General features: G+C 40.0%; 1 protein-coding gene across 5 annotated transcripts in view; it reads left to right on the top strand.

Moving 5' to 3' along the window:
- The first annotated feature begins 8,205 nt into the window (after positions 1 to 8,205).
- Positions 8,206 to 16,610, top strand: part of ATP11B (ATPase phospholipid transporting 11B (putative)) — a 70,418-nt gene continuing 62,013 nt past the window's right edge. For all 5 annotated transcript variants that reach the window (XM_065674490.1, XM_065674489.1, XM_065674491.1 and 2 more), the window contains exon 1: positions 8,206 to 8,316. In XM_065674490.1, the coding sequence (XP_065530562.1) occupies positions 8,290 to 8,316 (27 nt within the window). In that variant the 5' untranslated portion in view covers positions 8,206 to 8,289. The remainder of the gene's footprint in view (positions 8,317 to 16,610) is intronic.

The raw sequence follows: 16,610 nt of genomic DNA, 5'->3' as shown, positions 1-16,610 counted from the left end.
TTTATAAGATAGTATAGCAGTAACATCAGTAAAGTACCTTTGCTGTCATCAAATATACAATAAGAAAGATGGTAGAAGACTGAAAACCAAACCTCTCATTCCATTAGAACCAATATTAACTAAAACTATATGCTTTCAGAAAAAGACAGGAGATTGGAAACAAAAAAGTATGCAGTGAAATCATGAAATATGGGAGATTTATAGATTTACAGTTGCAGTAGGCATAGGCGGGGAAAGTGAGACATCAGAAAAGGGATTAGGATTAGGATTGCTTATGTACTTATATAACATTTGTTCTAAATTTGATTACAGTACTCAGTAAAATGAGAACTCGGTATTCATCAAGCACAGCAAAAAATTTCCCATGTCAGCATCATCATTTACATTTGCAAGAATAATTAGGAATCATTTGTAAAATGCTTTAATTATGTTAATCAGCCAATGTTTGCTACACTTTGAAGTCATAAATCATTGTAGGAACTTCAGATAGAGCAGCCATATGTTTCTTTGTCTCATATTGCTGCAGGAACATCATCTGTCATGTTCACAGCTATATATTTTGTATGCAGAGACCATGGACATGCCTACATGGTAGATTATTGCATCCTACTTCCAGAATACTAGGCTACAAATGGATTTTCAAATTAAATAAGTAAATAAATGTATATATGAAGACAGGCACCCAAATATTGAGTATCCAGCTTAGATCTATAAAACTTGAGTTTAAGAATTGCTGAACAGTTCCTGTGATTTTATTCATTCCTGTAGTTAGTTCTGAAGTTTGACTTTGAAATTATAAACAGGTTTTTGAACCTATGTGACTTTTTGAAGTTTAGCAAGAAGTGAAATGGGAAACTCGTGGTGCCACTAGTACCATGATCTGTCATTTAGACTGCATACACTCATGCTATATGATACACAACTTGTGCTAAAAAATAATCTTTTAGTTGTGCTACTCTATCCTAAAGGCCAGTAAAATCTCATTCCCCAAGAGCAGTGTATATATAGCCCTCCTTTACTCTGTTTATCCCCAAATAAATAGGGTCAAAAAAACCCAACCAAAAAGCTTTTTGTAATTGCTATTCAAAACCATCAGTGTACATCAGTGCTAGCCTAACCTAAACTACAACGTGCTGGGTTTGGGGGTTAGGAAAGCATTATTGATGTGCATAAACCATTACAGAGTGCAGCATGGGACAGGGGCTCACAGGGGACCAGGGAGCAGTGGGGGATCCCCTCACAGGCTAGGATCTATCCCACCACCCTAGCGAGGAAGCAGCACCAAGCCTGACCGCATTCAGTCAAGAGACCAGATCACCACTTTAAGGTGACGGAGCTGAAACGAGGGCAGGGTCTGAACCAAAAGATCCATAGCTGGACTGGACTGGAGACTGGCATTCCAGGATGTAGCTGGGGCAGGATGGGCAGCAGGTGGAGTCTATTATTAGCACACATGTTAGGACTTGCTTTAGGTAGGAAGGATGGTGGTGCTTAAGAGACTGAAGATACTGAAGATTCCAAGATGCAAATAGGTGCTATTGCAAATAGCAGCTGGAGATGTGATTAATTTACAATTTCTGAAGTGCCAAAACTTTTACTGTAAACATTCTATTGGAAGAAAGAAGTTGTTTGCAAGCTTATTCAGTTTGGCAAATGCTTTTGCTAAACCCATTTGCTGCATAAAATGCATCTCTGTTAGAAAAAAAATGCTTTACAGCTTGTACTAATGAACAGCCTCAACAGTAAGTGCAAGCTAGTGGTTTTGTCTTGATCTGTGAGACCTTTTCATACTCATTGATATATCTGAAACCTGTATTCATGGCCAATGTTGGCAAAGTTCTCTTATTTTGTCCTTTACAGCCCAAGGTGGCTGTATCAGTTTTAGATGAGGCACTGAAATTTTCTTTATCACTCCAAGGTGTCTGTCTTGGCCCTCCAAGCTGTCTGTGCCTTGTTTGCTGAGGCATTTCTGTAACCCAGACACACTGGAGCCCTGTGCGTTGTCATGGGCATACTTGGTCAAGGGAGTAACCATTACTGTTTAAAACACCTGTAAAAAGCAGGTACAGAGGCATAATCACCGTCCACCAGTTATTCTCTTATACTCTTGAGAAAGGTACAAATTCACCGATATGGGTAATATCTTGTCAGTTACTATTGAGGCACATGCTTGAATGGAAAAGAATTGATTGAGTGCTGCTGAATTAAGGCACTCCTAAATTGTTTTACTTTTATCCTTGGATGAGTTGAGAGAAGGGAAAAGCCTTGAAAAGGAGCTCATTGTTACTCAAAGTGGTAAGATCCATAGACACTCAGGTTTTCAGCATTCGAGCTAGCTACAACCCAGCCAATAGCACAGCAAGGAACACCCTGAGGAATACCGACTTTGTAATTTGAGTGCAGGATAGGAACATCTAAACTAGTTTTATATAAGCTAGCCCAAATATTAGAAAAGCTGAGCCCTGGAAACAAAAGGTATTGTTATACACTTAGTTATGACAAGCTTACTTCATATCTAAATCCACTAAAATGGAGTGACAAAGCTTTTTCCTGCTTACATGACTTGTAAAGTCTGCACCAGAAGGTGCTTTCAAAAAACCTCTATCAAATTCAGTAGTTTGTCATACAAGACATGGGAATTCGAAGTTCTACATGAGGCTGTTTGAAATCCTACCTCGCCCTACCTGAAGAACATACCACATAGTACATGTTACGCTATTTTGAAATAAACTGTTAAGCCAAGAGAGAGTGTGTACAGCAAAGAACCAAATTACTATGCTTATTTCCCACACAGATCTCGAACTCCTTTCCAAAGTAACACACATCATTATGAGTCTGTGTTACAGTTGTCATGGTAGTGTCCTAGGAGACTAATGTCAAGAGACCTAGATATTAGTCCCTGTGTTTATTCTCCAAAATTCAATCTTTCATTATCTACTCAGCGTTCTTAACTGAGGTGCTACAAAGCAGGAAAACCTTCCCTGTAGAATGCATTAGGAGATGAGCATCTATCAAGAAATCCCAACATCCTTTTCTGCCTGGCAAATTTTTACAATGGCTTCTCCTGGTTTAAGCACAGCTGGTAACTCGGAACCATGAAGCCGCTCACTTACTCCCCACCGTTCTTCCTCCCCCCACTCCTGGAGCGAGAACCCAGGACATGGCTAACAATGAGGTGGTTTATGAATATGTCCAATAATCACTTGAGCATATAAATTAGAAAAATAAACTGTAATAACAGGGTGAGTCTAAGTGAAATAGTTGGAAAAGTATATTTTTATAAATCATTCATAGATAGGCTAAGAAAGTTGGGGCTGTTCAGCCTGGAGGAGAGAAGCTGTGTGGAGATCTCATAGCAGCCTTCCAGTATCTGAAGGTGGCCTACCAGGATGCTGGAGAGTGAGTCTCCATCAGGGAATGTAACGATAGGGCAATTGGTTTAAACTAAAACAGGGGAAGTTTAGGTTAGATAAAAGAAAGATGCTCTTTACTGTGAGGGTGGTGAGACACCAGAACAAGTTGCACAAGGAAGTTGTGAATGCTCCACCCCTGGCGGTGTTCAAACCCAGGCTGGGCAGAGCTTTGGGTGACATGGTGTATTGTGAAGAGTCCCTGCCCATGGCAGGGGGGTTGGAACTAGATGATCTTAAGGTTCTTTCCATTCTATGATTCAATAAAGAGGCTGGAGAAAAATTCACATTTTATAAGGTATCCATATTTAAAATGCAGAATAGCAAAATGATGTCACTGACGAGGATATAATAGCAATTAACTTGACTAATCTTAACACATTTCCTCACAAAATCCTGTTTTGCAAGATTATGAGTTCAATTTCCATCAAACAAGGGGCCATTGGAGATGTTCCAAACCTTATGAGCTATGGGTTCAAAATTTAGCTCGTTATAAAGAACGAAAAGAGGAAAAAATGGGAAAAAAAGGAAGAAAAGGAAGGGAAGGGGCAGGAACAACCAGAGTTTTATTCTTTATCCTGGTTATACTCAACTTCATGAAGATAAGGAATGGCTTTTAAGCATTTCCTATTTCCTCTAATCTTGGACTGCTTCCCTAGGGAGAAACAAGCAGTTCTAGAAAAAGCCACAAGCCAAATATTTTGGCTTACAGGCAACACATAACTAAAAAGTCAACAGTGAGGCTGAAAGAGAGAATGAACTATGTTTTTTCCAAAGCTCACTGTTTTCCTGGGGCCTTGCAAACCGGGTAGCACTGACCATAAACTCTCTGACTTGCATTTAGCCCACCAGGCTATTCCACACAGCCAGGTTGCCCAGAGAGGTGGTAGATGTGCCATGCCTGGAGACATTCAAGGCTGGGCTAGATGTGGTTCTGAGCAACAAGGTCTTGTTGAAAATATCCCTGCTCATTGCAGGAAGGTTGGACTAGATGACCTTTGTAGGTCCCTTCCAGCCCAAACTGTTTAATGGTTCTATGATTCTAAGTGCAGAACATCTTTTTTTGTGGAGTGTGGTGCAGTGCAAAATCCGCCATGTGCGTGCAGGGAACCTGATAGATTTGACCTTCCAACTGGTGCTCTGGGATCTGACTCTGTTGAGCTTAATATGCTAGGTAGAAGTTGAATCTCTACACTGTAAACAAAGCCTTCAAGTGAAAAGAAAAAAAAAACTAGCAATAGAAAGGTGAGGTTTTACATCATAATCCAGGTTTAGCAATTGAGGGAATGGGTAAAAGAAGAAATATATGCACTATTGTGTAGATCCAGTGTCTTGGAAATGTCACCTTGTGCAACCTGTAATTTAATCCCATCTTTCTTCTTGCAGGGCACAAAAAAAGGGAAAAACTACAAACTACACACAAGGTTTTCCTTTAAAAAACTCAGTTCATTTTCCAACTCTCTTACTTTTTCCCTGAAGACTGCTTGCTCTAGGCAAGAATCCACATGTGTGGTTAGATGAAGTGCTTTGTGACTGAAAATCAGCCACTGATTATCTATATATAATTGGTGCTTCAACCAGTAATTGAACGCCTGTGGAATAAAGATGCCTTGAAGAAACCCTGTGTCTTGCAAGCAGCTTTCTCTCTATGGATTAGAGACAAAACAGGCATTTTTATAGTTTATGTACATTTTTAATAAGCACCGTAGTTACCTAAGTAAATAATGCATAGATTAAAATACTCATTTAAAGAAATTACAAAATATTTAATTATAAACAAAATAGTAAGTGAGAGGAATTCTTCACCAGGAAAACAGTGTATTGTAAGGACCTAGCATTAGTCCTTTGCTACACAAGCCTACATTGCTGCTCCACTCCTCTTAGGCTCTGTGGGTTTTCCGTTTGGCCCCAAAGGACAAAGGTGCTTACTAGATGCAGCACAAGACCTGGGCTTCCTCGCTGCCAGTGCATCAGAGTGCACCAGCCCTCTTTGCTGTCACATGCCTTGTTTGCACTGCAGCAGCAGCGTGCGATGTAGCTGGTGCACCCTGAGATGTGGCAGGTGAAAAGGTTCAGCTACCAAGTGTCACAAAGTTTCAAAGGCAGGAATGCTGGAGGCAGCCCACCCCTCTGGCATCAGTGACACACTTCCATCTCATCTCATCGTTGGGTACATGGGGCCATACAGCATGCCAACACTTCACCAGCTGCTGCTGAAGAATGCCCCCCCCCCCCCCCAATTATTCCAAGAATAATGGAAATGCTTAGGGCATAACACCAGGAGTCCCAGTATCAATGTGATGGTTACATGTTCAGGCAATGATTTTATAAACCTAAAAGTAGTACCATTGATTACATAAGAATTACTGATGCACATATAATTAAAAGCCTGCTGGACCTAACATTTACATGTGTGCTTTTATGTTTGTGTACATATTTTTATATCAGACATTTGTGTCCTCGTCTTCCTAAACAGACATCTGAAGTCATTGCTCTCATACATACTTAACTGGAAAGCTTGGAGTCTCATCAACAAAGCCTAGGTGACGGGCTAAACCTAATTTTCATATCAGAAGGTGACTTTTTTCTTCAGCTTTTTCCATATAAGCCAGCTTTGCAAATTCAGGTGAGGCTCCAGGGCAATATTTTAAAATGGGGTCTCTGATATGGGAATCTTCATTCTTAATACAGTTGACCTTTGATTTCAGAAGTGCTGGAGTTTCATTGGCTAATCAATATCTGGCTTGGCTGCTTGGCTTCAACTTTTCTCTTCTGAAAACTATTTACCTTTCCAGGGTGAGATGAAACTTCACAAATGTCTAGCATGGGCTTTTGAACAATTTTAAAGGTGCAAAGTTTTACCAGCCAGAATGCTAGGCAAGGATGTTATTCTGGTGGAATTTTTATGTATACTGGCAAACTAATGCAGTCAGAGCCTTCTGCCACACACGGCAAAATAATTTCATCCTATCAATGTACTTTCATCCACTAAAATACATACTTTTTTAAAGTGAAAAATATGAACTGCAGGGTTCAAGTAACTTGTAAATTGCTTACAAATTTTGGCTACTGAAATAGTATCATTACAGCAGTGTGGAACAAAGTGTAAAGTAGCTTAACATAACACAACTGCAAGCCATGGAAATAGAGGCTTGCAGGAAGTGCAACTCATACTTGAATTTGGCAGTGTCACTGCAACAGATACACTTGCACTTCAGAGAAATGGCATACGACTTTATCATGTAGTGGTCAGGATCCTGGTTTACATTTGGTCATAAAGGAGGAACACAAGAATATTGAGTGCATTAGTTAAGTTTCTAGCTTAAGGCCACTCTCCAGGCAACATGCCATAGCTATGAAATCACTGTTATTTTAGACTTCATATTAGATAAATAGGGTAGTGCAAGCTGTGTGAAACTCAGCTTTGATGTATTTAAATATTTTAAAATAATTTTAAATTTTAAAATAAAATTTTAAATTTTAAAATAATTTACTTTATTTTTAATAAAAAAATTAATAGTTTTGCTAACATTAGCTTTCCTAAGTGCCTAATAAAAATAGTTTTATTTCCCACTGTTTTAAGCTTATTTTTTTTTAATTAAATGCAGATGCTTAAACCATCAGTATTCACCATAAGATTCAGTTATTCAGACATTGTATCATCTATCTTAAATCCTAAATTATGTTCTAAATTTCTAATTGAAAACTACATTAGCTCTATAGCAGATATGATTATGATTCATTGACATGTATCATATTTGCCTGAAAACTAATAGGAATGGCAGGAATAGTACTCTGCTCTTCACATGCAAAAAGACTTCTCTTTAAGTCAGTGTCAAAGTTGTCACTGACTTTACTGACAACACTATTTGGTCACAAATACCCAGGTCTTTACTGCTTAAAATAATCTCCTTTAGTTCTTACCCACACAGGCCCAGGAGCTGCAGACTTGTATTGGTGTGCCTGTGCTTGAAGCTGAGTACTGTTTTGTTTTCATAAGCAGCAGCTGTTTTCAGAGCAAAGTAGAAGATTTCAAAGAGATCATCGCCTGACATCAACACATTTCAACACCCAATTGTGACCAAAAAGCAGTTTAGCGCCATACTGCCAGCAGCAGGAAAAGAGAATGGTACCAGATTCTCCCAACATGTGTACCTTACTTTGGGATACCTACGGGCTGTGCACTTGCTTTTCAAGTTTGAATCAGTAGCTATCAGGCCTCTTTTCTAAGTCTTTATTCAACATATGCATGTGCTGTATCTTTTTACAAGAAAACAAAGGTAAAAACAATTCAGTTGTTTTCATTTCAGTAGAAAAGGCGAGTCTCAAGAGCCGCAGAAGCCTCCGTTCACAGGCTGCGGCTGAGGCTCCGGTATGGAGGCTGGCATGTTTTCTGGCCAACCCTGCCCAAGACTCTGTAGGGGCTACCTAGACTCAGCTTACTGGGCAGAAGCAGCACCTCGGGACAATGAAGAAAGGGAGACCAGCGATCCACACACACCCCCCCCAGCTCGGGCAGACCACGGACCGGATCCCCCACCTACAGCCCCTTACCCCGACCCCCCCGCTCCCGACACCTCTTCCTGCCTCCCCTCGCCCTAACACGTCACTTCCTGGGGGCGGGCCGGAGAGCCGCCCTCCGCGGGGTGTCAGTGGCATCCCTGTGATGGCGGCCGCGGGGCGCCGGCAGCCGCGGCGCCTGGGGGCGCCGGGGGGGCTGTGCTGCTCCTAATCGGCGTCGGGCCCCTGCGCCATGGGGAGGAGCCGCGGCTGGCGGCTGGCCTGAGTCGGCGGTGGCGGCGACAGCGACAGCGACAGCGGAGGGTGCGGCATTGCCAAGGAAGCCCCGCCGCGGGGGCCGCGACCTGTGCCTCCGGGGATGTTGCGGTGGGTCCGGCAGCAGCTGGTAGGTGCTTCCCGCCGCCGCGAGGTGGGGAGGGCGCGGCGCCGGGACATGGCTGGGTGCTCGTTCTCCTCGGTCTGGCGCTCCAGGGTGGCCCCGTCCTGACGTCTCTGCCCGGGCCGCTGCCGCCGGTGGGATCCCTGGAGGAAGCGGGGTTGCGGGCGGGCGGGTGGGCGGATTGACGGGGCACAGGGCTGGAGTGTGCGAGGGAGGAGAGGCCTTTTGCCGCCGGGAGCGGGGAGGTGCAGAGGCTGGAGAGGCCTGCAGTTTTCACTTGGATCATGGGATCGTGGAGTGGGTTGGGTTCGAAAGGACATAGAAGATCATGTATTTCCAACCCCTCTGCTACGGGCAGGAGCATCTTCCACTAGACCAGGTTGCTCCAAGCCCCGTCCGAGCTGGCTTTGAGCACTGCGGGGATGGGGCGGCCACAGCTTCTCTGGGGAACATGTTCCAGTGGTTTTTTTAAGTTTCCTTTTTAACATGTATTGGAAGGTTTGGGGTGTTTCGGGTTTGTCTTTGTGGTGGTGTTTTGGTTTTCGGTTTGTTGTTTTTGGTTTTTTTTTCCCTTTAAACCATGTTGACACAGAGAAAAGGGCATTCCCTTACCTCTGGCCTCAGTTGGGAAGGGCTCCCCAACTTTTTTTCACGGAGGAATGACGGTGCCTCTTTCTGTGGACGGACACTTAGGAGATTTGCTGGCCTCTCTTCCTCCTTCACGTTGCGAAATCTCTTAAGGCTTTCTCACCCGGTGCACGTCCGTCTCATGTATTTCCCTGTACCTGAGAGCTTTGCAGATGTTGTCTCTATGTGTGTGTCAGGGCTTTGAAAGTGACGAGAAATTGAACAAAAACATCTGTGAAATGCTTTTCGGGAGGAATCCGGTTGAAAAAGGCTGCAGTTAAGACAGTGTCTGTAGCCTGTTAAAAAGGCGCTGCTTGTAGTGCTTATGTTATAACGTTCAAGGGAAGTAAGCCGTCGGTGACTGCAGTGTCTGTGGTACTGTAGCACAGAACTACAGTAAGTTTGGCTATTGTGATTTGAAGTGGTGGAACGCTTCCTGCCCCTTCAGAACTATTTATCTTGCCTTTTCTGAAATGGAAAAGTTCCTTCTAAGTGATGTATTTACAAACTTACTTTTCCCATTCATTGGAGTTACCTTGCATCACAGATGTTGTCCAGGTTAGTACAAGAGCTTACATTAGTTAAAGATTTTTATATTTTAATGGTTTAAGCTTCTAATGTCTTACTAATGATTTCTTTAATTTGTTACATCCCTTTTTACAAAAAAGTATAAGCTTTTTTTCCCCTACCTCCTTTCCCATGGCCTGTAGATTTTCCCAGATCTGTGTCTGAAGTACAGAGCTTGTGTTGATAGTCTCAATGCCAGCTTGACAGTGCTCACTAGTTTGGTTTGACACCAAGAATTACTGAACTGGGAATTAATTGTTCTGTCCGAGCTCTGACTGCACTCTTCTGTTCTGTTTGTCATGCATATCTTTTTTAGAATAAAGCATGCTTGGTGTAATGTAGCTATCATTTTTTCCCCTTGAAGGTGATTTGAGGTTTGTGTGGTTTTTAAAGCAGCATTAAGTTGTCTTCTGCAGAATCTAGATTAGGACTGTATCAGTGGTAGGAATTCACGTATCAAACACGATTGCTTCCCTCCCTGTAAGTACACTGACCAGCTTTTCAGAAATCTGGTTGCCATTAATAGAAAGTAAAAGCTTACTGTAACAAGATGAGCAATAAACCTAGCACTAAGTGGTTTTTGTTCTTTTAAAGGAAACTGATAGCAAAATAATTGTTGAAAACTTGCACTAATTTTGACAGGCAAGGATTACTGTAGTAGAAGAATGGAATAATAAATAGTCAAGATGCTCGAACAGGCATTTAAATATGTAATTAAGAAAAAATACTGTAATTCTACATGTTTTGTGTTTTCTATAAACCTCACTGATGTTAATGAATTAGTAGTTTCACAGCTCACAGAGATGAAAAACGGCTTAAGGTAGGTATCACACTGCATGTGTCTTCCAGGGACACTCAGACAACTCATCCTTTGCATAATAGTTTGTTAAACGTAGATCCCACCATAAGTTTGCTTCTTCATATGTCCATGATGTTAAGTTTCTGAAAGAATGTCAAAGGGCCAAAAAACTGGGAAAAGATGCTGAGAAACAATTAGAGTGGAAAGAGTGGGGTGGCAGCAATATGTGAATCAAAGGGTGGCAAGATCTGTGTCTGATTTATTTCTGATAGGAGAAGACACTAATGTGAGGTTGGATGCCTTTAGAGTGTGTATTTGTACTGGAGCTTGATGTCGCAACAGGTTTTGAAAACATTGTTCTTATCCATACAGGAGGGTTGGAATCAGGCAAATATGTAGGACTGATTTAAGTGGGATGTTTTTGTACTACTAGTACAAAAGAAAAATGTTGATGTGCAGAAATGTTGGAAACTAGTCAGGGATTGGGGAAAGGGGGACAGACTGACTGGTACTTTGCTGAAGATGCTTTTAGGTAATTATTAAGTACTGTCTGTATGAAACCCACAAATGTTTTGCAACTTCTTGTTTGTCTAAGAGGACAGTATTTTATATACCAATTAATGAGATCGTATGGTCTTGAGAACTTGCATTCTCAAGAGTTGTTAAAGGGGCAGGGAAAATGAATTGGGTGGTCTTAGAGGTAAGTAATGAGAGGATCTGGTAGGGACTTCAAATTATTTCAGCTCAGTTCTTTTTAAGAACAGGAGACATGCTGAAAATGTAATACTTTCTTCGTCTTTATCGTGGTCTTACAGGCCCAAAATGGTTTTCTAACTCAGGTATTATTTGTCTTTTCCATGATATAACAGAAATCGATGATAGTGCTAATGTTGCTCAGTCTTCAATGCCTACGTGGGACTCTCAAAAATTGTCAGTTTGGTTTGGTATCTTGGTCTTTAGTCTGCTTTGTTTGCTCAGAAACAATCAGCACCACTGTACACAAACAGTTTATCAGTTTTCCTTCATTTGTCCCATGCAAAGTAAGCTGCATAGCAAGTCATTAACAGCGTGGAACTATGAAGTTAATATAATGTCATTAGTTAATGGTTGGAAATACTGACGTTTTAGTTATATCATCATCATGGTATAGTTTTATGTTTTGTATCTTATTATATGAGATATAAATGAGATCTATGATAAAGTTTTATAGTTTTATCTCACTATCATGAGATAGTTTTACCAAGTTTTAGTTGTAACTCTTTTTGTCTCTTCATTTTTTTTTAATGAGCCATTGTTTTTAGTAAAATGCCCTGATGTATTTCAGAGAGAAGCTTTAAGCAGGAAAGATGCCTGCTTTCAAGTTCCAGCTCTGTTACCTTGAGATCTCAGGGAGCAGTAGGCATGTGGATTTGCTGAGGGTTGCATAACACCACAGGCACAGCCCAGCTCTGCTTGAAAAAAAGCAAACGGGTAAATAACAGTTGATAGGAAGCATAATTAATATTCAGGAATAGTACAGCACATTTTATTTGCATTTCCAGATATGATGGGTTAGACTACATAGCTCTGTGTACAGCAGAGTGCTGTTGTGGCCCTCCTGGTCAAGTGTGTGCAGTGCCAACACAAAACAAGAGTGCAGAGTGGCATTTGTAATGCTCAGAGACTTTCTGTACCACTTTTAGTTTGATAGATTTATGCCACTGTTTGGACTGTGCTAATGTCCTGGTGGTGCACATAGAGTGTTAGGAGCTGTTGCAGTGGTATTAAAAGAAAGTACTGACAACTTCAGTTGTTTGGCAAGGAGGTCTCCCAAAATTGTGATAGAACACCTTTGTATGTATGATCTTAGCTGCATAATTTTGACCTATTAGTCCTGTCAAGTGAAAAAGGGTCTCTGGATTTCCATTCTAGTTACTGTTATGTAGAGTTTGAGCACTTTGATCTGTTGTCTAACAGTTCAGTGATGTACAATATTGTACAAAACCTAAGAGCTGGCTAGTCTCTCTTTGTTTTTGTTTTTGTGTTGTTTTTTTTTTTAAATGATAGTTCAAGAGAAGAAGACTTATGCTATATTTGGCAGAGTATCTTCTTCCTACAGTTGAAGAATACAAGTGCTCTTGTGCACTGACAACAACAACAAGGTATTCAGGTGCTTGCAGCTTTGCTGTTTAACTGGAAGTTAAAGACAGAATATATGGATTAATTCCTTAATTCATTTGGATCAGTTTCTTCTGACTGGAAAACCTAGTTACTAGCCTATTTTATATAAAGGTTATAGGAAGGTTTGAATTGTGAGGAACATCAGGAGTTCATCTAGTCCAGAAGTTGTATGCAGCCTGCATTGAGAGGTGACCTCAGGGAACGTTTTCAGCTGCTTTGCATTGGTTGTCCCTGTCACACCCCATGCACCTCTAGCCCCAAGGGCAGTATCACAGCATTGTTAGGGTTGGAAGGGACCTTTGAAGATCATCTCATCCTACCAATATTTGTAATAGTGTTCTTGTTCATTTTTCATTCTAATAAAAGTTTCTTCTAGTAACAAGGGAAATGTCCTCAAATAGATTAGCACTAGAGGACTGTATTTTTGGGATGTTCTTCCCTTTCCTTTCAGGTGTTGCTGTCTGTTAAGATGTTCTGAGAGGGCAGATGCTGTTCTGTGATAGCTTGTAGTGGCTGGCGTTCTGAACAAGGTGGACAGTATTTGATCTCATTATTTGCACGGATGTGTTTTATTTTCACTTAATCATTTCATAGAATTGTACCAATGCAGTTACTACTTCCTCTCCCACACCTCTCCCAAAGTATTCTGTGTTTTCTTTGAATGTTGCAAGTGCTTTGAACTAATCCAGACAGAGAATCCTAGTCTTGAAATCACATTGCTTTTCTGAAGTACAACTTCCCCTTCTTTCTTAGTTGTCATTGAAGTCTATTCCCCTTTTTGGCTAAAATTAGGTGAGTGTTTGTTGCTGTATACTGGATAAAAGCATGCATATTTGCTCAGAAGAGGTCCTCTAGTTCAGACTACCCAGCTAATACATTCTGTGTTGTGCCAGAAGGATTAGTGAGATGTGTTAGAACAAATGAAACTACTTTGGTTATTTGGGAAATTTGAGAACTGGGGGTTAATGACTCCCCTCCTATAACTTCATATGGGAGAAAGTGTGGCCCTGGTTTTTTTTTTTTTGTTTGAAATACTCTGTGATCTGCTGGACTAGTCCTTCTATTGTGTTTGTGTCTTCTAACCTTATTTTCTTTTTATATTCTGTGACTGCTGAAGGGTAATATATTTGTAGCACAGTGTGTTCCAAAGCATGCAGAACCTGGCCCTGTCTTCAGCCAGCTGTCAGTTCCAAATGGAGACATCCATTCTTTCCTGTCTAATTTTTAAAATCTTACCATCTCATAAAAATTAAATTGTAAATTTATAAATTGCCTATGAAAACCAAATCAGTCATGACACTGTTTCTTTTAAAGACCATTTTAAAAATGGGAAGATCAGCTCTCTTGCTGTGAGACTTGGATGCTTGACCTGTATCTTGTTCTATTCCTTATTTTTTTATTATTTTTTTTTTTGCCTGGCCATGAATTTTTGCAGCAGCAGATTTTTATTGTGCCAGATTTCCACTTGTCATGCAATAATATGACCATTCAATTGACTGTATGATATTCCCGCAATAACAGTGTCCTGCTCCCTTAATAGCTACCGTCTATTTATGTTTTGTGTGACTGAGTGAGAAAAATACCACTTTCTTGACAGGGAGCAAAAGCTTTTAGTGTTCTGGTTGGTAGGTAGATGGTCAGGGTAGAAGCTTCTGTTTATTACTAAGAGGCTGCCTGTGAACTCTCATCAGGAGGTAAAAGTAATCTAAAGCAAGTAAAGATGTGCTGAATTTAATAACATTCAACATGTGTTTTGGATATCATTGGAATTGTTTTTCTTGTTTGGATGGGTTGATTAAATTCATTAAAACTTGTTTGCTTTCTTCTGGGGTGGAGAGAGTAGTTACAAGAGAAAAAATTCTGTTTGAATTTCATTAAAAACATGACTTTTGCCTTTCACTAATGATGTCATCTGGTTTTCTTTATTATATTGTCGTGTCCTCGGTAGTTATAACTGGTTTTGTAACTATTTCTCCATGAAAAAGGTATCTACAATACACATCTAGAAAAACTCCTTGAATTTCTAGCACAAAATCTATTTGTAAGAGAGCAAATAAGAGCTGCAGCAAAATAGATCTGACAAAGCGCCTCTGTAAACACAAGGTCGTATCTTCCATCAAAACACAGGTGACATTTGCAGCTAGGCTTTTTTTTTTTTTTTTTTTTTAATATAAACCTCTTTTCAACTGCTGTTGAAAAAAACCACTTAGCAACAAACAGTACAGACCATGGTAGAAAAGAGATACAGTAGGACTGACAGCTACACCATGATTTAAAAAACAAACCTCTGCAATTCCTTGGCTTCCCACATGCTGTGATTTAAATGGAATTTTTTCTTGTTTACTTTGAGTAAAATAAGCATGGGAATGGAGAGGTTTCCTGTAAATGGGAAGGAGAGAGAATGATGGAGACAAAGGCAAGCTGTTTTTATTCTGAAATATTTTGCCAGGAAAAGAAGTCTTATGTGGTTTATACCTAAAAATACACATTGTTACATTTTGTTACCTGTTTCGTCTCCCTTTTGCCCCTTTTTGTCTGGTTTTATGGATGGCTCTGCTAATTTTTTTGCAGATCTTTAGATTACAACAAAATAGAAAGGAAGCTTAAGTTTTAGCAAGCTTTGAGGGTAAACTAGTTTGTAGACATGTCTGAAAGCAGGACATTAAACTGATACTTAGTTCATAAATCATGATTGTAGTGGAATTAAACCGTAAAGTGATATTTGAGTGGATTAGACTAAAAACTGCAATGTTAATTTTTACAGAACATGCTTTATCAAAGCATATTAAAAGGAAGAGCTAGACAGTTCTTGCTATAACTAACTAAATTATCTTCCTGTGAAATTTGTTGAGCACCAAGAGTCAGGGCAACTGTCAGTATAATTTTGGCGCACATTTTGAAAAAGCCTTAAGATTTATTATCTAGGGGTGCTGTGGGGGAAGAATTTTTTGAGAAGTGTTGTTTGTTTATTGGGTTTTTTTTTCATACTGAAGGTAAATGTGAACTAGCATAAGTAGCTATAGCCTGCTGGAACCAATATAAATACAGTAGTTTTCAATATTCTGGTGGGATAATGGTCACGCAAGTAGCCCAAAACAGGAGTCCTTCATGCTTGCGGAAAACAGTTTTATAAATGACTCAAAGCAGCAGGTAAAGAGCATTTTGTTTTAAGGCAATAGCACACAGTATGCAAGCACATGAAGAAATATATGATTCCTCTGAATTTGTCCTGTGATGGACTTGACATGTGTATGGTGAAATTGCTAGCTACAAAGTTGAAATTGCTTTCTAATTTTAAATGAAAGTTCATAACCTGTCACAGATTTGAATGCTTTATTTAATGCTGAAAATCAAAGAAAAATATTTCTGCTATACAATAACCTAAATGAATCCAGGGACTATGTAGAAAGGATACCATTAGGGGTTGTCTTTTTGAGATAGTGTTTTTTTTGTTCAAGGTATAGGATATGCATGTTCAATGTTTCATTTACTGTATTGGTTCTGTATTTCTTAGTGTAATTTTGTTTAGTAACTGCTATTTCTGTGTGATTGATTATTGCAGAATTGTAGCATATTCCATGCTCAAGTACCTCATATATTTTGAGCAGCTTTCTTTAAAGTAGCTATTGATTTTTGAGATCTCAATTCTTATTTTATAAAATATGATTCCCTATAGTTACCTTCTCATGGGTGTCTAAAGTCACCCTTCAGCTTTGAAAATCTTGCGTATTCTTGGTTTGTATGTGTCTGAGAGGGAGATGGTGTACATAAGGATAACTAATTGCTAGAGCTCACGGAGGAAAACTGTTAGTTCTGAAATTAAAACTGTGTGGTTTGAACTTCAGAGGCATCTTCATTCCCTCTTCTTCAGAGCAGTGGGCTACTTTGGGAGTCATGGCAAAAGACCAAATGTTTTAGACGCAGATACAGTCAACCTTCAAGTTCTGTTAGACCACTGGTACTTCATCATAATGCTTTTTTAAATCTGTCTCTCTTAGGAAAAAAAATTAGAGAGCACTGAATGGCCTTGCAAAGTAGTTTGGGAGCCACTAGCCCTTACTCTGAGGCTAGCTTCTCTAAAATCTGAATGTTCATTAAGTTGTTTGCTTAATTGAGTTGAAGACACATTTATTGTAAAGTCTGTTTT

Source organism: Lathamus discolor, chromosome 3, assembly GCF_037157495.1.
Source record: "Lathamus discolor isolate bLatDis1 chromosome 3, bLatDis1.hap1, whole genome shotgun sequence".
Taxonomy (NCBI): Eukaryota; Metazoa; Chordata; class Aves; order Psittaciformes; family Psittacidae; genus Lathamus; species Lathamus discolor.
This window is presented reverse-complemented; position numbering and strand designations above follow the sequence as displayed.